Raw genomic sequence first — 22,166 nt, 5'->3', positions numbered from 1 at the left:
CACTGGTGTACAGGTCAATCATTGAAATAATTGTCACCTTCAATATTTCATCCTGGTACAACTTTCTCACCATCAAACGTAAAAAATAATGGTTCACTCTGAAGATCCCCTATCCCCGAACTGTACAGTCACTCAATGATGAGGAAAGCCATCCTGATCGCTGAGGACCCCTCACTATATCTATCCACCCATCCATCCATCGATCAGAAACTCTAATTTAGCGCTCTCATATACATTCACTTGCCAAAACATTAGGCACACTAGTAAAATGGAATCCATTTCCGTAGAGCAGTCCTTCACTTAAACCCCCTACATGACTGTTGTAATGTTCAGTTTATGCTGAAACAGTGTAAGAAAGGTGGTAATTCAACTGTATGAACAGCGTTCCTATTATTTGGCCTAGCCCAGTAGTCGACTAAATTGGGGTCAAAACAATAAAAACGTGTCGAACAACACAAAACAGTTCAATCCACAGCCTCCGCAAAGAAATAAATAAGTGAATCGACAGCTTTCAGTTGTTTTAAGCAAATGCTGAATACCATAACCTTCATGAAGCTAAGATTTAAACGCAGGATCTTTATATTGAACAACTTGGATACCTAATGAATGAGCATGACAGTGTAGCTATGCTCCTCATAGGCAGGGTACCATGTAATACTGCACGCATCACTCGGTACCGCCACCATCTCTGCACAGGTCAAGCTGTCTTCAGCCTCAGCACTTCATTTCCCTTCATTAGGCCAAGTGTCTGTAAAGCTGTCCACAAAGATTTGACATCAATTCTAATTTGTTGCACTTTGAAGTCTGATTAATTCACAATTACAAGGGAGGGAAAAGGAAACAGAGATGAGGATACAAAGGGCAGTGAGGACAGAAAAGCAACAGGAAAGGTGGTGTGCAGTCATCTGAATGCAGAGCAGGCCTCAAACTATATTGGTTTCTGAAGGCCAATGATAATCTTCATCAACCAAGGCATCCAGAAAACTGATACTGTGCGAAATTGTACTTGGCGCGTCCATTTTAATGTAGTGATAATGACAGTTAGGCACTGGTTCAACCGAATATGAATTATATCCACACAATACTTGTGTGGAAACCAATTTATCTGTCGGATGGAGAGTTTTTTTCAGCAAAAACCAGCTCGGTAATATGTGCGTCACAACACAGGTGGAGAACAATGACAGGCCGAGGTTCTAATAAAAGGCTGATATCTACATTGTGAATGGAACCTGTGCTCAGAGGATGAGGGCGGCAGAATTAAAGGCGGGGGCCGGACCATTGAGGAGAAGATTTATTGAGTCACGTCTGTCATTACAAAGACCACAGTACAAAGGCAGCTTTACGAGGCTGTTAAGAACGGGGGGGAGAAAAGTGAGAAGTTCAGACACAGGGCTTAGGATTGAAAGATGAGTGCAGATATGCAAGGAAGTTCATCTGCTTAGCAATGAGACTGAAAGCTCACTGTGCATACCATCTAATAGGCTTTGACCTTTGCAGTGTAGAGCTAATCTTTTACAACAGAATAAGGCTGGACTGGGCTCAGTCATACTTGATTGTCTGGATTTGGAGCAGAATGACTATTGATAGAATATGAACGTTTCGGTATTGCATTGTCAGACGCATTCTTTTAACACTCAGTGTTTTCCTTTGTGTGATTGTATTTAGAGGCCAACTTCATGCCCTCTATTAGTGCAAACCCACTTCACAATTCATAAAACTGAACACCCTCGAAAACACTCAGAGTGACAGAATAATGAGCATTAATGAGACATAATCAAGATGTAATTTTTTTGCACAAAAACCAGATGAAGTACTAATTAAGAATATGATTCATGTGTCATGTAATTCTACACTGCCCCTCACTGGTGGAGCTACAGAAATAGTATCAGAACTGTGGATGTCCTTGAAGTAGTGACGCATATCAGCCTACTGTAATTAAGTTACTGTAATTTATTGTACTATATCAAAGCTGTCTGTGACATATTCAATTTGTGAAACTAACAATAGGTTTAAAAAAAATCTAATCAAATAAAATAAAATCACATTACAGCAAAAACATTTTGAGCATGTCTGGGGTCAAAAAAAAAGATTGGTGGAAAGAAAGTGAAGTGTTTTCATCATGCAGAGAGAAAAACTAGTGGCTTTGGGAACAGACGAGGAAACTGAACTTTCACAAAGAAACACATTAAACGAACATAAAACTAATTTTTATGCATGTTATTTTTTTTTGAGATTTTTGTTGTCATTTTTTTTCAGTGACGTCAATGACGAGGCATCCCACTATAGAATTAGAGCCACAAACAGCAAAGATTTACGCAAATATTTGCATAAGAGGAGCCGATGGAAATTGGAATAACTTTGGATTTCCGTGCTGATTGTTTAAAAAATTTGGTTAAAAGGGTACATTAATTATACATACACACATTAAATTCTATCTAAAGTCAATTAATGAGGAGTGAATAAATGGTTTGGTTCATTTTAGAGACTTGCTCCTGCAGAGGGTTAGAGTTTTCTATTTTCTATTGGATAATTACATTTGAATTGCCTGGCACTAATCAAGTTTACAAGGTCTTTCAACACTTTGACAGAAAGCTTCGAGGAGAAAATATTGTCTTCGCAAATGTGAAAGTTCATATTAAGTTAGTGTGCTCACCTTAACAAAAGCCCAGTCTGTTGACTTATTTTTGGTCACGCAACTGAATGTACCTATTTGTTCAGGACTGCCACTGAAGACTAATAATCACTAGTCAGCCATCAGCCGTCTTCACCACCTAACATAAAGATAACAGGCCACAGAGACATTAACATCTACACAAGAGACCATATTAACTATTTCAGTGTACATCAAAAAAAGTATTGCTTTCTTTGTTCTACACTCATCAATACAAAGACTAGGGTCTTGGATTTACTATGAGCAGCATAAATGATGAAATGTGGAGTTTTATATTTTTTCATCAATCCAGTACTTTGTGAATGTGTGGTAGATAAGAATGACTCAGGGAGGAATTAAACGTTGTCAGTTCATGACTAGAATACTCCACAAGTGTAGATTAGACACAGTCTAGCATCACCAGACACATGCACAAATGCAAATAAGCCTGGAACCTCTTTGTTAATGCTGTGCTTTACAAGGTTTTTTTTTTAATATAAATGGACCCAGACCAATATAGAGAGATGTACAACCAATCAGAGCGAATGTGCCACATTAAAATATCACACATTCAGAAATTAGGAGTTATTGTCATTTAGCATTTGTGTGACACTTCCTTTCAAAATAAAGTGCAAATATTACGTGTGGTTTTGTTGATAGAGATAAGCAGCAGCGCAATAATTCAAGCTTTTGCATCGATAGGGCGTAATAACAGCAATCCTTTCTAGTCATTTATTTTCCACTTGCAGACATGTAATAAATTAGCTATTAATATTAAATGTCGGCCCATTTCATGCCAGCTGCCTAGCTGGTGCTGTTCTTGCGGCGCCCTTCAAGCTGCCTAGTTCCACTTACCAGCTTTCTTTCAAGGCTTCTTTAGGACTTGGGTGCCGATCAAATGGGCAGAAAGAGTTCTGATAATTCTGATAAGAATAACGTTTCTAACAGCACCCACTTACGGGACAAGTAAGTAAGTGTTTCCAGTGTTGGCCACTTTGGTTAAAATCAATGCTACATTTGGACACCACGGTTACATTAGGGCCGTCAATTAAATAGAAACGAATTAAAGGCTGTCGCATTTGAGCATCTGAAGTGCCGCGATGGCAGTACTAGGACAAGTCATCGCATTAAACGCCGTCATTGTGAGATAAATGATTGCGACTGACCTGGCACAAGAAGGGCTGGTTAAAAATCTCTTTGAGAGGAAGTAGGCCCAGACGAATTCTGACAGAGCAAATAAAATCAGAGCGCTTGTCTGACTTGCTTTGCTTTGATCGGTCTGCTTCCCGTTCTAGAAATGAGCCGTCATTTTTCACTTGTTTGTGGCACATTTTCCTGTTTCTGATATGTAATGTCGTAATGAGCGTCACGCTCACGGAGTGCACTGATGTTCTGAAGCCAAGTGTAGTTGATACTGAGTGTTCAGAACGAGCAAACATTAAGAGAAAAGTCATGAAAAGAAAAGCACAGTATCCAGATCTGAACAGTGGGAACTGAATTTGAATATTTTTATATATCATACAGACTCAGTGAAAAAAAAAAAAAAGATTTGGTAGTTTTAATCTTACTCTTAGAAACTCAAGATCATATTCATCGAAAAAAAAAAAAAAACTACCATATGAGCAGAACATTTGTTCAAGGTGTTGTAAGCCTCGACAGACTTACGGTGTCAACAACATCCTCCCTCGTCTGTCAGGTGTCTTTGTGTCCCAGCACAGCGTCGTAGATCTTTCCGGTGCGGCAGTGCTGGATGTTGGAGAAGCCTGCAGCGGCCAGCAGGGCAGCGTACTGAGCGTCTGTCCTCTCTCTGCCCTCCGTCTGCACCAGCATGTTCAGGGAGTAGAGCTGGACTGTCAGTGGGCCAGAACCGTCCTCTTTGAGCAGGGCCTCCACCAGCAACACGGCGCCTCCTGCAGCAGGGAAACCGGAGGGGAGCGGAATTCGTCGGCTGTCAGAGTGTAGGCAAAGCTTCGACAGCTAGTGATAGTTTTATTAACACAAACAGATCAGTGTCTCATTATGTAGCCAGTTAAATGTTGTATAACTCTACTGTACATCAAAAACATGCTCTGCTTAGCAGTTAAAGTAGATAAGGAAGCGGCGGCAGAAGCCTCAGTGAGCATCTGTGGCCCTAGTTTTTCCAGTGTGTTCCTCGTTGTTGGCACCGGTCTCCACACATCTTCAGCATATTCAGCAAGTTGTAGTCTTTGAGGTGGATGGAAGGGCAACGTTTTGGTCCGGACACAACAAACGTGAGGTGATGTCAAATCAGGCTTTGCGGTCATTTGTTCTCCCATGCGGGCTTGGGGTAACTTTACTTAACAAACTGTGCTCTTTTTAGTGTTTTTTTTTTTTTTCTGCGTTGTTCTCGATATAAAAAGGAAAATGTCAGCTGTGAGCATCTGGTCAGGACGGAAGAGAATCCTTGAAGTACACTTTGGCACATCTCAGATATGTAATATTGGCTCATTTTACTGAAAATCCACTGATGTTCTGAGTTCATTTTATGTAGAAATGTAGCAAATCCCGAAGGGCGCGATGTGGCACCGCACATGGAAAACCAGGCTATATTTGCTGTCCAGAAAATCTGGGCTTCCTTACATTTTATCTCTCGGGTTTCTTTTTTCTTCTCCTTTTGAACTGTGTACTGTCTGTTTCATGGTAGTGTCTGCTGCTTGTGTGTTTGCGTGAGCGTGTGTGTGAGCGTGTGTGTGTGTGCGCGCACGTCTGACTTTGATCAAAGTCAGGAGGACAGATTTTTCTGGGATCAGCTGCATTGTGGGATACAATCTGCCAGCTCATTTCCAGCAGAAGAAAAAAGTTTTCATCCCTTACACAAACACACACTCGCGGGCACACAAACAGACCTGGTTTGCAGGCTCCATAGATTCTACGCAGCAGCTCAATGCAGCGTTCGTCTGTCCAGTCGTGGAGGATCCTGGCAAGAATATAGAGGTCAGCATCTGGCAGAGGGTCTTTGAAGAAGTCCCCTGAAACACACACACACACACAAACACACAACTGAGACACTGCCATATTCCTGTGAGCCAACACCATTGCAAGAGAGGCCGGGATGTTTGCTGGGTCAAGGCGCTCAGCACAGAGTGAATCTAGTACAGTCTACCCAAAGGTCGGAGTTAGATTTGAGGAGTGCAGGTGGGTGCTGAGGTGGTAGTAATGCATCTGAAATTAATGCAGTAGTAGCTTTTAGAAGAGCAGTATGTGCAGGAGAAGAATGAGTCTGGCACTAATGGCTTAAACCCGACGCTATGATTTAAAAAAAAAAAAAAAAAAAAATGTTGGCTGTGCTCTGTGACAGACCCCGCCTCTCATCCAAAGACATTTGTGACCCTCCACAGCATAAGTGGTATCAGATAATGGATGGATAATGGTTTTCATTACGGGTTGCGGTGAGAGGGGTATGTCGTTCGAGGACCCGAGTTGGGGCTGCCTTAACTAGTCTGTACCTTTCTCTTCACTTCATTTAATCATTACACGTAATTATTAATTATTCCGACGAGCCTTTACGTAACGAGACACGACTCGATTAGCGGTTTGCATTCTCAAGCATGATTGCGACGAAGAGGCGACGGCTGCCGCGCTCAAATGATGTCGAATACATTTGACCTGAAGTGTGATTACAGCAGAATTCCAGCTGCTTCCATTCAGCGGTGATCTAGTTATTGGCACAAATAAGTTATTTGTGGATTATGGTTTCAAACGGTTTATTCAGTGAGACAGTCGCTACGCTATGACTTTAACGTCACCACAGATGCTTAATGTATAAAAAATAATGGTGCATTGTCCATTGTAACAGCATGCACAGTAATTTATATTAGAAAGAAAACACATGGGAGGGGTGTCATCCCCCATTTGTTTTAGCACAAACAATACAAGTAGATTAGCCTCATTTTAAAAAATGAAGTTAAAAAAAAGTGCATTACTGTCTTGTGATTTGTCCATATTACGAACAGAAGTTATTTTCATTTAAAAATTGCATTTCTATGTAATTTCTGCACTTTGCAAATCCATGCTGCGGGCCAGATTAAACCCTGTGGCGGGTCGCTTTTAGCCCGTGGGTCGTATTTTTGACACCTGTGCCACAGAGGCTCTTAAAATGCCACATTAGAGGTCTCATTGTGTCGAACACCATCATGGCTATAAAAACCGAAAGAGAGGCACGAGCTGATTTAGGCTCAGGGTTTTTCTGAGATTGCCGGCAGATGTGAACTTTCCCCCCGCTCCCTGACATTAAATTCTGTGCTGGAGACGTGATGCTGAGAGAAAAAAAACGTGAGGCGTACAGTGATGGGTTTGTACGCCATGTTCCCAGTCCAACAGCAGCAGCTCAGTATGAGAATGGTACTCATCAGGCTGACAGCATCAAGACAGTGTTGTTCTCCTTTCGCTTTCAGATCAGTTGTGTTGCTATTTTCAGACACGCAGCGATGCAAGGCTGCAAGGACAATCTTAATAAGTACTACAGTGATGTGAGTCCTTCAGTAAAAACAAACAGGGTAGAAAAAATGTCATGAATTGCTCCTCCGGTTTAATTGAATTGCAGCTTTTGTTATGCGCTGATTTTAAAAGCAATGACTAAAGCTGTGATATCATGCTTTTTAATAGTTTTAACCATGCGCATACCTATTTTTCTGCAGACTTCCCCATTTACTTGTGCATTCTTCTTATTTTCCTGTTTTCTGAGACATGTCTTTGGGAAGTGGTCATGTAGCAGCCAAATTTACCAATCTTGGAAAAAGAGCCCATAAAGAGTAAACATTTAATACTTTGTTGCTTCCAGTCTTCTGGGTCATTACCGACTTAAACCTACAGTTACAGATCACAAACAGACTTGTAAAAACAATACAGTTTTTGTGCAAATGTTACTCAAACAGGGCTGGTAGGTCTGGAGTTTATGGGTTTGGGTCAAGATAAACTGGATAAACATCCAGTGTAGTCATTTAATTTGGACACGTTTATAGACAAGAAGAGAGGTTTAGAGCACAGGTGAATTAACCGTGTTTGTCTTTGATGACACGGTACTCGCTGAAAGGAGTAATTGGATGGTGCATTTTTGTCTCTTCATGACGATGACAAAAAAGAAGAAAAAAAAAGAAAAAGAACCATCATCACCACATTCAATTTCCTGTACAGGGTATGTGCCAGTTTTGCCAAACCCCACTCTGTTTATGTAATTTATGCACATTTAGATCAGATCGCAACGAAGGCAGAGTAAAAGTTAATAAGAAGACTTATTAATAGTACGTGTAAATACAAAAGCTCAGATAAGGTATCCAAATACAGATGCATGCAATAACATTCATTAATGTCCACTGCATATTGAATAATATTCGATATGCAATGGACACTCTTTCATGAAAAAATGAGTACTGCATCATAATGGACACCAATCAGCTCTGAGAGGATTCATTACAGTCCTTTTATTCTGTGTGCGTGTGCACCTGAAATGATCTCCATTCTCTCTAGTTTTGATTATGTGCTTGTACATGTATGTGTGTAAAAGGCAGAGGATCTTGGCGCCGCACAATTATAAACGACAAGTGATTTCTCGCACTTGGAATGATGTTACCTTCGCGGAAGCTTATCCTCTGGTCAGCCTCACTGACAAAGTGTTCCCTCGACGTACGCACCACCTTGGGGAGGTCAAAGATCGTCACGGTGCATTCTGGGTAGGCTGACGTGCACTGCTTGGCTAATGCTCCACTGCAGCCTGCAGAGTGAGAGAGAGAGAGAAAGACAGAGTTAGAGAATTACAACAAATACACAAACTTCATTAATAATGGAGTGCATCAGTCACGCAGTGAAATGAATGGAGCAGATGCTTACAGGTAGAAATCCATTACTTATTTGCATGATTTGTATTCGGTTGTGAGATGTGGCTTTGGGAATACAGCCCATCTAACATTCATGTCAGTAAAGCAGAACGAATTGAACTGAACGTAGACAGACGCTTTATATAGAAGCAGACAGCAGAGTTTCTGTCCAGGACCCCTACTGAAGAATCAGTTCTTTGTGCAAACACTAACACCGTATCGTTATCTGGCCAAAACTGATTTCATACATTTGAATTTATAACGTGATGCTTGAAGGTATTTGACTCATCATTTCTAGCCGCATGGTTCCTGAGATGGCAGTGTCCGTCTGCTGATTGAACTATCTCAGCAACTATTAAACGGATAGCTACGAATATTTCTAGAGTAACAACTGTCTGGTCTTCAGTGATGGTCTCACCAGAAATGCCACAGGCCACGTCATAGTAGAGAGAGCACATGGGTATTACTGATGACTGATTTCTTTTAAGTGCCCCAGTAAGCCAGGATGTTGAGTCATAATGAATGGAACACCCGTGCTTTTAAAACCATCTGAAAAAGGCTGTTTAAAGGTCCCACATCATACATTTTTTCAACAGTTTCATATGAGTGTCAGAGATCCAACACCAGTGTTTTCAAAGTATATTCCCCCAAATTCAGCTTTGGTCCTGAATTTCAGCCAGTCAAAAAGTGTCGGTAGTGCGCTCTACTGAGAACAGGCCGTTTCTGTGTCTGTACCTTTAAATGCTAATGAGCTGTGGCTGTCCACGCCCCTCTCGGGGAGTGGATGCAGCTTTTGCACTATGGCTGGTGGAGGCGCTGCTGTTCAGCCCGTTTGACCCAGAATCTGACCCAGAAGGAGAGTTTCCTGAAGAAGTTCAGTGTCTGCAGCTGCAGGAGGACGTTTCTGGATGTTTAGTTAAACATATTGTGTGTATGGTTAGTTAAAAATATCATGCGTCTAAATATATTACTTAGTTTGTTCGTGTGTGTTGTTACAGTTACTACAACAGCTAACGCTAGCTTCTGCTAACTGTAAGCGCAATTGTTTGTTGATGTAGCCAACAACAGAGCAACGGCCGTACTTCGTTCGTACGTTTGCCATGTGTTTTTGTACGGGTTTACGAGGGAAGGAAAATGGTGGTGGTAATTTTAGAGGGCGAGCTCACCTATCCGAGGGGGTGGGTCAGAGGCAGTATCCACTACTGCGCCTGTTTGAGCACACATTCGCTAAAAAGTAGAGCAAGCAAGTTAGGGAAGGGACAGACTTTTTTACTTCTGGGGCTTCATAGACAGGCCAGGGGAACACATGTTACTGTGAGAACCTCTATAAAGTGAATTATGAATAATATGGAACCTTTGAAGGACGTTTTTGGCCCAGACACAGTCAGCGTGAGGTGACGTCTCAGTTGACCTTTGTTGCCGGCAGAGCATGCTAGTATGATCATTGTGCATATAGGCATTTGGTTCTCAAAGAGCATTTTAGATGGAGGTCAGAGGCTTGTGTGCTGTTGATGTGTGTATCTAACCCATAGTGGGTCAGAGGTCAGAGGAACTGAGAGCAACAAACACACAAATACAAACCAGGGCGGAAGTGTTCAGTGTGCAAATACGAATCTTTCAACTTGTGTTGGAAGCACTATTATCATCCTTCATGCTTCATAAAGCAAACTGAATATAAAATGGCGAGAATGAAAAAGCAAGTGACAGATTGTGATAGAGTGAAAAAAGCAACGGATGGGGAGAAAGAGAGCTGGATGGAAAAGGTGTGAATGGGATGGAGAGAGGCAGTGAGGTGGAATACAGGATCAAAGGATTGCAATTTGACAAACCTACAAAGCCAGTCGGACCTGGGCCTGTGTGTGTGTGTGTGTGTGTGTGTGTGTGTGCGTACGGGGCGAGGCCGTCTAGCCCTGTGGCGCCTTCCTTCTAACATGACCCGTCTCTGCTCCATCACTCTGTATTCTTACAAAGCATTCTCCTTTTTAACGCACACATACGCTTTCCCACACACACGTCACACTCTCACATCAAACAGGGGTCAGTGGAGGAGAAAAATCAAAGAGCAAAGAGGAAGAGCAAAACCAAACACGGCACGCTGTTCAAGACCCCGAGCTAACCTGGCTGCTTTAGTTTGTTAGTGAAATCCTTTGAAAGGAGGTCTGCAACTGTCTGCATCATTGTTCTTTTACCCGCGTCTATGTTTACTTTGTGAGCACCAAATAAGCATTTACACCAATCCGACATAACACTATGACCACATTCCTAATATATTATAGGTCCTATGGATTGAGGGGAGGGGCCTATGTGGATCAGGTCAACAACTTGTGCTGTTTTCCATGTTTTTTTGTTTTTTTTTAGTTGTTCCCAAACCGTTTTTGTGTGTATGTCTGTATCCCACTGCTTCCATCAGTGAGTGGGTCAGTGCGGAGTACTAGTCTAACCTGTCACTAGCGTGTGACGACAGCAGATAGTTAACAGGTTTGGGGTAATGGAGTTCAAAGCACGGTGGAAACTGCTGCAGAAGGTCTGATAAAACACATCGGTGAGATACGTCACGACAAGTGTTAATGGAAGTGGATCCATACCACAGCACTAAAGGTCAAGATACTGCGTGCTGTGTAGTCTGAGTCATTACCTTTTCTTGGAGGGATGCTGCTCAGTTTAACGCCATGCCCATTTGCCACCAGAGTACCATTTTTAATCTAAATTTCATTTTCAAATGCGAACCAAATGCTAATTAAATATTTCTGCTGTTGCGCAGAATCAAACAGCCAGAAAATGAACAACTCGACAATTGAAACTCAGCTTGATACCGCGTCAGCTGAGATTTGTGGGGCCCTAAAAATGTGTTTACATCAGCGACGCAGTCGCGAAGGAGTGGATGTAAAAATAAAAACGGATCACGTATTCCACTTCATCTATAAAATGGAACAAGATGAAGCATGTGGCAAAACAATCAGCTTCAGAATGTAAAGCTGGAGTTGGTTATTGTGACCTTTAAGTTGATCTTTTTTACAAAAAAAAACAACATACCAATGAAATATGTATTAAATGTCACATTACAATAAATAGATGAAGCGCCTATAAAACAAAACACAGACAGACAGACAGACAGACAGACAGACAGACAGACAGACAGACAGACAGACAGATAGATAGATAGATAGATAGATAGATAGATAGATAGATAGATAGATAGATAGATAGATAGATAGATAGATAGATAGATAGATAGATAGATAGATAGATAGATAGATAGATAGATGATATCCTAAGCAGCAGGTGTGTGAGACACAACAGATGCTATGTGAGAGACAAACTCTATACGGGACACCACAGTCACACCTTTCAGGCTCCTTCTGTTCACACAGACACACTTTTGAGTGATGCAGCTTCATGCATAAGTATGAACATATAACCTCACGCTGCGACAGTCAGAGGAGTGGGAACAGACACTGAACTGTCTGTATGCACAAGTTCACAGTGTGTGTGTGTGTGTGTGTGTGTGCAGGCAAGAGAGACAAGAAGAGACAATTAGTGGCTTCACAGCTCCCCCGTGTGGTCAACTAAGGTGTTACATGCAGCAGGTGGCCAAATGTGTGTAGTGTACAGTGAGCTGCTAGTGTGGTTTTCGGATCAACACAACAGAACAGACTTGGAGTCTGACCAGTCCCTCTCACATCTAAGACCTCCCCACATCTAATCTGATTTCAGAGTGGGCACGATCGACCAATACTGGGGTTTCCTTGTTAATATTTTGGAGTACTATGATGTGATTATCACAGAGTGTAGTCTTGTCCTATAGATAATATCATAGAAATGTCCATTAGAGACCTCGAAAGGACTGGAATCTCTGGGGTCAAGGCATTTTTAAGCATTGTTTGAAAACGCTTCAACAATATGAGATTAATTTTTCGCCTTTATATTTCTTGCCATGCTTTCCATTTGATCTTGTTCCATCGTCGGCGTGTTTCTCTGCTTTCCTTTAGAAGTCCATTCATCGCGGAGTTCACATTGTGTTTATTCTGTCTTTTGTCTCCGTGACACATTTTAATCAGAGCGCCGTTTGTGTTTCATAAGGAGCCTGTTGTTCAGAGGTTTTTATAAATAAACTGGATTTGACAAACCACCTTTTCCTGCGTGTCCTAAGTAGACAGACTTGGTTGTGTGTGACGTCTTGTTTCTTTTTTAGAGAACTCACAGTCACACACACAACAAAAGATGGAGTTAAATGTTTGCCCCTGGCAGATGAAAATAGCTTGTCTGCCAGAAACCTAACAAAAAACCCAGTCATAGGGTACAAATGATATAAAAAAAAAATTGAAATTCATACTAGATACAAATTAAAGTCATGTGGTACAGTCATTGTCTGGTAAGGAGAAGAGTTCAACAGACTGTTGTCTCTCTAAACTCTGATTACGTTTTCATTGTTGAGGAACACACAGTTCTTAATGATATCTTCCTATTTCAGCTTCTAAACAAACATATTAAGGTAACGCACTGATAAACATAAATGTTACCCATTATTCCTGAGAATAGGCGCTCTGAAATACAATCAGGAAGTGGATTTCTCTTTGCAACTATGGCCTTGAGAACCTACAGTATACACACACACACACACACACATATATATATATATAAAAACATATATATACATATATATTTTCAAGCCTTTCTCAACTAGAAAGTCAACTGAGAAAAAAAACTAAACAGCTTTGACAAGAAATAAATAATTACCTTATCTTATCTTATCTCTTATCGTATTTTAACATGAAAGGAATGCGTATAAGTGGAGTTGGATTTCAAATCTGAAACATGTTGATCTATAAAAGAAACAACATCAAGACTAGCATGGGACAAAAACAATAAAACATAAAAAAACACTCTTTCAAGAGCATTATCTCCCAGAACAGGTGAGCGACCAGTGTCAGATCCATGAGGCCAGGTTTAAATCAATGACCATATCAAACTATTTCATAATAGTTAGGTAGGTACTGATCTCACGACTCTACAAACTCTCCTCTTGTTAATTTCTCAGTTTCTATAAACACAGTTTTAATGTTTCAGGGGTGTATTCATGTACTGCGTGTATTTTCCTCAGAGATGCACATAATAATAATAATAATCATGATGATGTGAGTCTTTTAGATCTCTGGCAGAACAACAAGAGAAAGTCCAGGTGTGTGTGTTATGAAGGCGGACTAATCTACTGGAAGTCATTAACTCACAGAAGTTGGGGGGGTGGCGTCTTTTAAAGGTCACGGTTGATTATGTACGTCCTGCCTTTTTTGTGCGCACGGACCCTCTTGTTTAAATACTTGTGGCTGAGCCAGCTGTCTCTCCGCCAACACGTGATTAATGACTGTGAACCCACAACCTTATGGAAATAAGATCAACACATCTGCCAAACTTACCTCCAAGGTCACAGATGACTTTGAAGGGTGAGAGGTCGAAGGCTCTGACCACGTCCCTGCCGCAGATGTTCCAGATAGAGTTCATTAGCTGCATGAATTTCACCATCTCCTCATCAGACCTACACGCAGACGCACAACGGGGAAAAAAAAAGCACACTTACTTATATTGCTTCCCCTCTTTAATCTGTGTCACGCTGCACTGAAGCAAAAGTCTGTTTATCGTTTTCTGTAAGCCGTCCCCTAGGGTCAGCTCGCTAACGCAAACACATCCACACACGGTGGCTGCTGTCATATTTAGAGTTCCTCCCTGTGGCGACACCACGGTGTGCGCGCGCGAGTGTGTTTGTGTGTCTGTGCACGAGACGGGGTGCTGCTCAACAGAAGAGCCTGTGGTGACTGCTGCTGCTCTGAGGAATCTCCACCTCATCAACCAGAACTCAGCCCTGCCTCGAGGGATGCCCACCAACACACACACACACACACGCCCTCCGCTCTGTGAACGCAGGAATTTTATTCACCCAAACAATGCTGCAGCGCAGCAATCGTCCGATACGCAAGGCAACTTCAGATGGCACCGCGACCTCCGGAAGAACTTTGAAAGTGACTCACTGCTGGCTCTGATTGCATTGGATGTGAAGAGATAGAATGACTGTGAGGCCAAACAGACTGTCAACCTCAATTTGAAAAAAGCATTTTAGGCACTCGATATTGAACGCGCCCCGAGCCCATGAGGGAGGACGCTGACTCGCAGATATCTCATCCCGTCTCCAATTATATAAAGGAGAAGGTACTTAGCCCGGTTTCCTTGTCCTTGCATACATCATTAGAACTTGCGGTTTAAGATCCGTGCGCCCCCTGCGCAGACGTGTCTCATGTCCTTAACGTCCCCGCAGGTCCCTGTCATATCTGCGCTTCCTGAGTTACAGTCGCTGTCTGTCTTGATGCTTCGCCCGCTACATAATCCTACCGCTAACGGACGAGTGGCCGGACATGTTTCCAATGTGACCTACTTTAAATGGGTTGATGCTTTCAGCTCATGTTGATATGTACGAGATTTATCGCTGCTCCGGTTTATATTGGTGCAGTGTTGGTTCAGGCAGAGCTAGAAGGACACAAAACCTGATTGAGCACATTGGCGGTGAGACACCTTCAGGAACTCATTGCTGAAAAGAACAGATCTGTCACAGTTCGTATGTACATTGCTGTCTGCCACACGGGTTAAAATCGTAAACTACAGTTCAAAATGTTCACATGATCAGAATACGAAGTGTGGAAACCATATAAGAGCACGGAGCCAAAGAGGACAGAATAAAGAAGAGTTATAAGATGGAAACAAACAAAAGTGAAAACTTGAAATAAACGAATAAGCTGAGGATACAGTGTAAATATGGATTAAATAAAACAGGAACACAACAATAAAACTGTATAAAAACTAGACAGGATGACATCGCTTCAAAGATACAGGAAGTAAGAAGTGATTTAAAAGAAGTCGCTGTCCCTGCGAGCCTCATCTCCTCGGGCAGGTCGTTCCAAAGCCGAGAGGCAATGACGTCAAAAGCACTGCAGCCTTAAGATTTAAGCCTCGAGGTCAAACTCTGTGTCATGTCAAACCAAAAATATGCTTTACAAGTGATCAGTTAAATCTTAAAATGAGTTCTAAGTCGAGTAGTTAGCAGAATGGGAGAGGACTGAGGTGATGTGGTCTGTTATTCTGCTGTTAGATTAACTTTGATCAACGCATGTCTGGTCCATAGTAGGAAATGCTCTTTAGAAACATGCTCTCAGCCTGAGGAACCCTCCTGTAGCTGGGGGACAAGTGGCCATTCAGATGTGATACTCACCCTGTAATAATTACACATAAGAGCAGCTCATTAAGCAGTCAGCAGCCTATACTACTCCCACAGGGAAACAATATCTCTAGTTCCCATTTTATTTTTTCTCGGTTCAAAATACCAAATAGTAACTGCATCTATTTATTATCCAACTCCGCTAATAAGCCATGATTTCTAAATGTACATAAAAACACTTTTAAAGATGAGATCTCTGAAAATGTCTAGACCCCCCCTCCTCTTTCGCCACTTAACTCTCCGAATCTTTGCTGCTTTCTCGAGTATGAGAACTCAAGCCGTGCACGGGACTCGGTTGTAAATTATTCAGGTGCAGCGCATGGCTGTTAAATGGCGATGAGTAAACAGGAGTCTGAGTCATCGCGCTCCTGCAGCAGAGCTCCAGGAATGCAGTGAGTGACTTCGGCGGTTGTTCCTCCCTTGCTAATTTGCCCACGGTATTCACAGAGGAAATCAGCGAGGGGCAAAACAACCGCTCCTCCACGTCAAATCAATTGTGCGCCGCCGCTGGAATCTTGCTTGTAGTTTTTTTTATTTATTAATTGTTTTTTCAACTGTGAATTTGACGGCGCAAAGACGCATTGTGTTATGTGCGCGTGGGTCATGTTTTGAATATTCATCTTTTGTTCATCTCTCCCTCCTGACAGAGACACACAGCCCCCACCTCCCTGCCATGCTGACTAACTTATACATATATATATCTGTACAGTTCTATTTTCATTTATTTTTATTTTATTTCCACTTTTTATAGTGCTAATTCTAATGTTTTTACATTTGCACTACTTAAGCCAGGAGCTACCGCCCACAATTTTATAATGTCTTCACATAATGACAATAAATGATACTTGATCTTGATATGAAAACAAAAAAGGATCAGAAATACAGCAATTTATTCACGAGTCTCAAAGAGCCACAACATTAAAAAGTGTTGCTTGTTAAATACCATTGCTTCAAAGAATTCAGAAGCTCCAAATTCACAAAGAGAAATATGTATTATTCCCTGTTCCATTCTGCGTGGTGCTGCTGCAGTTCTGATAAAATAAAAATAATTCCGTGCCATCTTGTCCAGATCCCCTAGCATCAAATTACAATGCTTTTTGCAAATCGTATCATGATCGGAACAAGATATTCCTGGATGTTTGGGTCTGGCTGTGTTCTAAAGTAGAGGCTGATCAAAGTCTATTTAGCAAAGAAAGTGTTAATCTCTGAGTGCGTGGCCCCTGAAAACTGCTGAACAGCAGATCAGTGAAGCATTAAAACTGTGGGCGCAAGATACTATAAACACACCAGACCTCAAGGACAATGGCCGACGTACTCGCTCCCCCTCTCTCTCTCTTTCTATGAGCCCCGAGCCTCCTCACATCACTGCTCACACCCTAGCTCCCTTTCTCCCACACACACACCCATACACGGCCATTTCCTACCTCCTAATGAATCCCACAAGTCAGGACAGAAGAGAGAAAAGTGACAGACAGGCTTAAGATGGAGAGACAAGAACGGAATGTAAATGAGCAGAAGCATGTGTTTCATCCATGTGTGTCGGTGTCGACAGCACAAAGAAAGCCCCTTTACCTGTAGAGGGCTTGAAACAGGTCTTTAGAGTCGACTCCAAACGCCTTTTCATACTGGTTTCTTCCCTCTCTGGGAGAAAAGCAAAAGCAAAGAGGTGGTTATATGAATCATATGAGCGCAAACTAAGGGATCTAGGTATTAAGTTTGTTGCTGTTTAACACCTGCTTTAGTTTTTTCTCTGTCACAGTTACAGTGCATCCAGAAACTATTCACATTGTTTTACATTTTCCACATTTTGTTACTTTTCAGCCTTATTCCAAATTGGATTAAATTAATGCGTGAATCAAGATCGCGATTTTTTAACGACTCATTGCGCAGCCCTAACTGGCACACCCGTCTTTAGGCAGTTTTGCCCATTTCTCTTTGCAGCACCTCTCAGGCTCCTTCAGGTTGGATGGGATGCATCGGAGCACAGCCATTTTCAGATCTCTCCAGAGATGTTCAATCAGATTCAAGTCTGGGCTCTCGCTGGGCCACTCAAGGACACTCATAGAGTTGTTCTGAAATCACTCCTTTAATATCTTATATCTTATTTCTTGGCTGTGTGCTTAGGGCCGTTGTCCTGCTGGAAACCGTTGCCCCGGTCTGAAGTCAAAGGTGGTCTGGAGCAGGTTTTCATCCAGGATGTCTCTATAAATTTCTGCATTTATCCCCCTTTCCCCCTGTCCTGGCTAGTCTTCCATTTACTGCCACTGAAAAACATCCCCACAGCATAATGCTGCCACCACCATGCTTCACTGTGGGGATGGTATTGGCCTGGTGATGACCCGTGTATGGTTTCCTCTGAACATGGCGTCTGCTATTCACCGCAAGGAGTTCGGCAGTCTTTGTCCGATCAGACCAGAGAAGTTTGTTCTTATTTTTGCGAACTCCAGACAGGCTCCTAAGTGCCTTTTTACTAAGGAGTGGCTTCCTTCTGGCCACTCTACCACACAGGCCTGACTGGTGGATTGCTGTAGAGATTATTGTCTTTCTGGGAGGTTCTTTTCTCCCCATATAGAAATGCTGGAGCTCTGACAGAGTGACCCTTGAGTTCTTGGTCCCCTCCCTGACTAGGGACTTTCTCGCCCAATCGCCTGGTGGTTCCGAACTTCTTCAATTTATGAACGATGGAGGCCATCTTTCTGTACCCCTCCTCAGATTTGTGCCTCAAGACAATCGTGTCGCAGAGGTCTACAGACAATTCCTTTCTTTATTTCATGCTTGGTTTGTGCTCTGACATGCACTGTCACCTGTGGGACCTTGCATGGACGGGTGTGTGCCTTTCCAGATCATGTCCGGCCGACTGAATTCACCACAGGTGGACTCCAATTAAGCTGTAGAAACATCTCAAGCATGATCAGTGGAAACAGGATGCACCTGAGCTCGATACTGAGCTTCATGGCAAAGGCTGTGAATGCCTATGCACTTGTGTTTTGTCTTACTATTTTCTAATTTTGAGGGGGGAAACAATATATATATATATTTTAACAAAAGTGGAAAAAGTGAAGCGCTGTGAATACTTTCTTCACTGTTTATGTGAAATCAATAAGAATGTAAGATCATGTTCTCATAGAGTAAATAGTTTTTTGTTTTTTTTTACCAATCCGCATTCAGGCTGCTTTCATCCTTTAGAGATTCTCCTTACTCCAGTGTCTTTTATCAGTTTTGCTCACAGATGGGACTTCACTTGTCAGCCACAGTAAATCCAGCTACGCTGCCTGAGAGCTGCCTGCCAGCCTTCCTCCAACATAACAATGAGACTGAAATCCATCTCAAAACAACTTTCAAAATCCATGTGCAGTTCTAAAAGAAAACTGTCACAGTGTAAGATTTGTCTCTCTCTTCACTCTCCTTTATGCTCTTTTGCAAAGCAATCTTACAAACATCTGGATGTCACAGGACTACTTTTATGAATCCAGCTTCTCAATGAAAAGTCACTGAGACAATGAAAAGAATAGTTTGAGCTCAAGGAACGAGGAATGATCAAATTTCATTGTGAGTTGTTAATATGTGTAGTTTCTTAGTGTTTGTAGTCAAAAGTCAAAATGATTTTAGTTTTAGGAATTGGTCAAAAATTTACATTCTGTAAACACATTACATTCGGTTCCATGGAGCAAATTAAAGTTTGAATGAAAAAAACTAATTAACAATGTTAGATTTTCAAAATAAACCACTTACTGCTGTAGTCACCCAAAAGGGGAAAAAAAAGTAATGACTTGCTGATGTAAAAATAATGAGTGCATGTCAAGCAGTGTGTCAAGTGCTGGTTTGAACATTAAAAAATGTATTAGTTTCTAAGACTTTCCAGGTTGGCGGCTCTCGACATGAATGTTGCATAAACTCTTCCTCGCGTAAAGTGTGTCCAAACCGCTCGGATAGATGTGGCCACGCCGTGAGCACCGACCTGATGGCATCAGTGAGATAGTGCCAGCAGAGGTAGATGGTCCTGGAGCTGTACTGGATGGACTGATGGAGAGACAAAGGACTGGAGCGCGTGAGGTAGACACTAGCCTGCTCCGTGTTACTGTAAAACACTGAAACAGGCAGCGGGAGAGAAGAGTGTTCAGTGTTTTTTTCCACAGTTTGTTTTAAAATTTGGACTGTAACTGTCTGCACAATTTTATTAGTTGTGATAATGTCGGTGCCGACCTCGTCCGCTGTCCTGGTGTGTGTTGAGCAGCTGCAGGCCCGTGCAGGCAGCCAGGAGCCTCTGGGTGCCGTCCAGACTGGCGCCCACCGCCTCACTGATCTCCTCCGCAGACAGAGGGCGCTCTGCAGCCAACAACACGTCAAACACCCCGAGCTCGCAGGACGTGAACACGGTCTGGATCAGAGAGTGGAGACGGAGCAGAGATAAATACATAAGAGCACACAGAAGTGGATCACATTTACTAAAATAATCACATTCTGTCAGCAAAACTGCATATTTAGGACAGACTGTGCAGAGTAGTAAGTGACTCTGATCATAGTATATTAAGTACAGCCCTAATATTATTTAAGGCTGGGTAGTTCACCTTATTATATTAGTATTATTTTATGAGGTCTATGACTTGGCAGAAGCTAAAAGGTCCAACAAAAGTTTGACAGAAAGACACAGAGCAAGAAAAACAAAGAGTTCCCCTGGAGACATTTCATCACTCATCCAAGCGGCTTCTTCAGGCTCTGACTAATAAATATCACGTAGAAAAGAAGAAGCCACTTGGACAAGTGGTAAAACACCTTCAAGAAAATTCAAACAACTCCGCTTTGTGTTTTTGGAAACTCCACAGAAGCAGAGATACGTTCTAGTTTTCTGTTTTATTATTTAAAACAGTTACAAAATGGTGTTCAAGATTTTTTTTTTTTTTTTTTTTTTTTACCAATTAAGAGAGGGAAGACATAATTGAAGAGGGCTCTTTATTTTTGAAATATGTAAAGCAAGAACAAATGTAAAATACAGATGTGCTTCAGTTCTCGGCGTGACATTATGGAATGGACTGAACTGAAGTTACGTTGTTTTATATATATTTTCAAAAAAGCCCTGACATGTAAGATGATTGAAGATTATAAGGAAAGGAAATAGAGTTCGAAGTGACTTGACTTGATGTTGTAGTAATTGTTTTTGTTTTTATTTGAATAGTTTAACTCCAGTTTAACTATTTTTCTGTAGATGTTCAGTTAGATTGATTATCTATGATGGTACATACTATAATTCTCAGGCCTTTGCCTAAACCTTTTTTTGGTCAGCGATTAAGATGTTAGGCTGTGTATCAAATCATGGAAAGCGAAACTAATGACCAAAATTAAAGAAAAAAAAGGAAGAAAGAAAGAAAAGTTTTCAGCAAAATGCTGAAAAAACTGAATGGCTGCTAATTGCTGTATCCAGTGCAGCTGAAGTATTTGTCTGCTTAAGCACTTGTAAATTTTACTGTACCTACAACCAGTGTTCAAGTGTTCAAAAGTAGAAATAACTTTTTCATTGTTCATTTTATTGTTTCCTGATGAACTTGAACATGTTTTACGTTGTATACAACAATCACGCCAGCAAATACTTAAAAATCACTTCCAGTTTCTTGACTCATATCAAATACACCACAGTAAATTAAAAAAAAAAGTTACAATCTGAAGTCCTTAACCTACTCAACATCTACAGTTCTTAAGGTACTCACACAGTTTCCCACCTTCAGACTTGTGTGTGTGTGTGTGTGTTACCTTTGAGATAAGGAAGCCTTCCATATATTCCAGTATTTTTCTGGGGTACGCGCCTCCGGCGGGCGCCCCCTCAGCTGAACCCATCGCTCGACATTCAGCCATGGCCACGGCTCGGACGTGTCTCCCTGAAAGTCTTCCTCAAAGCCGAAACCGAATATTCGCTTCCAATCTATCACTTCAGCAGGTGTTTGTGCGAAACAACCGTAAAGACAGAACTAGAGAAAGTGCCCACCCAGCAGCAGCAGCAGTGAGAGTAGCAGGGGGCTAAGCTGATTAGAGCCAGATAACCCAGATTAGAGAGCAGGCTCAGTCATTTAGACAAAGAAACAACTCTGTGGAAACACTGCTGCCTTGTTCATTATCACTCAGCCGCTGCATTCTCAACTCGGACCTGCTTTCCAGCAACGTTTTCAGGAGCCCAACGCGGAGCCGACAGCGTGGGAGACGAGCAAACCTTTGAGGGACTCTAATGAAAGATGCGCTCGCCTCCTCTAATTAGGTTTTTATACTAATGGTAGTATCAGACTTAATGATGCAGCCTGTCACGTCACATGCCTAGATGAGATTACACACACTAATCAGTTTGACTATTAATTATTCAGTCACACAGTTCATTTTACAAGTGGCGCACAGACTCAGTGCGCTGTAGATGAAGACGGCGTTTGAATTTCATGGG

General features: G+C 41.9%; 1 protein-coding gene across 1 annotated transcript; it reads right to left on the bottom strand.

Annotated features, from left to right (window-relative positions):
- Nucleotides 1-1,276: 1,276 nt before the first annotated feature.
- asmt (acetylserotonin O-methyltransferase) lies at nucleotides 1,277-22,157 on the bottom strand. The gene is made up of 8 exons (XM_047600207.1): nucleotides 21,491-22,157; nucleotides 19,949-20,123; nucleotides 19,704-19,833; nucleotides 17,318-17,386; nucleotides 13,899-14,017; nucleotides 8,241-8,381; nucleotides 5,518-5,640; nucleotides 1,277-4,560 (listed from the first exon to the last, which is right to left on the bottom strand). Exons 1-8 carry the CDS (start codon nucleotides 21,590-21,592, stop codon nucleotides 4,343-4,345), a joined length of 1,077 nt encoding a protein of 358 aa, XP_047456163.1. The 5' UTR covers nucleotides 21,593-22,157; the 3' UTR covers nucleotides 1,277-4,342.
- Nucleotides 22,158-22,166: the final 9 nt, after the last annotated feature.

Source organism: Mugil cephalus, chromosome 12 (assembly GCF_022458985.1).
Source record: "Mugil cephalus isolate CIBA_MC_2020 chromosome 12, CIBA_Mcephalus_1.1, whole genome shotgun sequence".
NCBI classification, from domain to species: Eukaryota; Metazoa; Chordata; class Actinopteri; order Mugiliformes; family Mugilidae; genus Mugil; species Mugil cephalus.
This window is presented reverse-complemented; position numbering and strand designations above follow the sequence as displayed.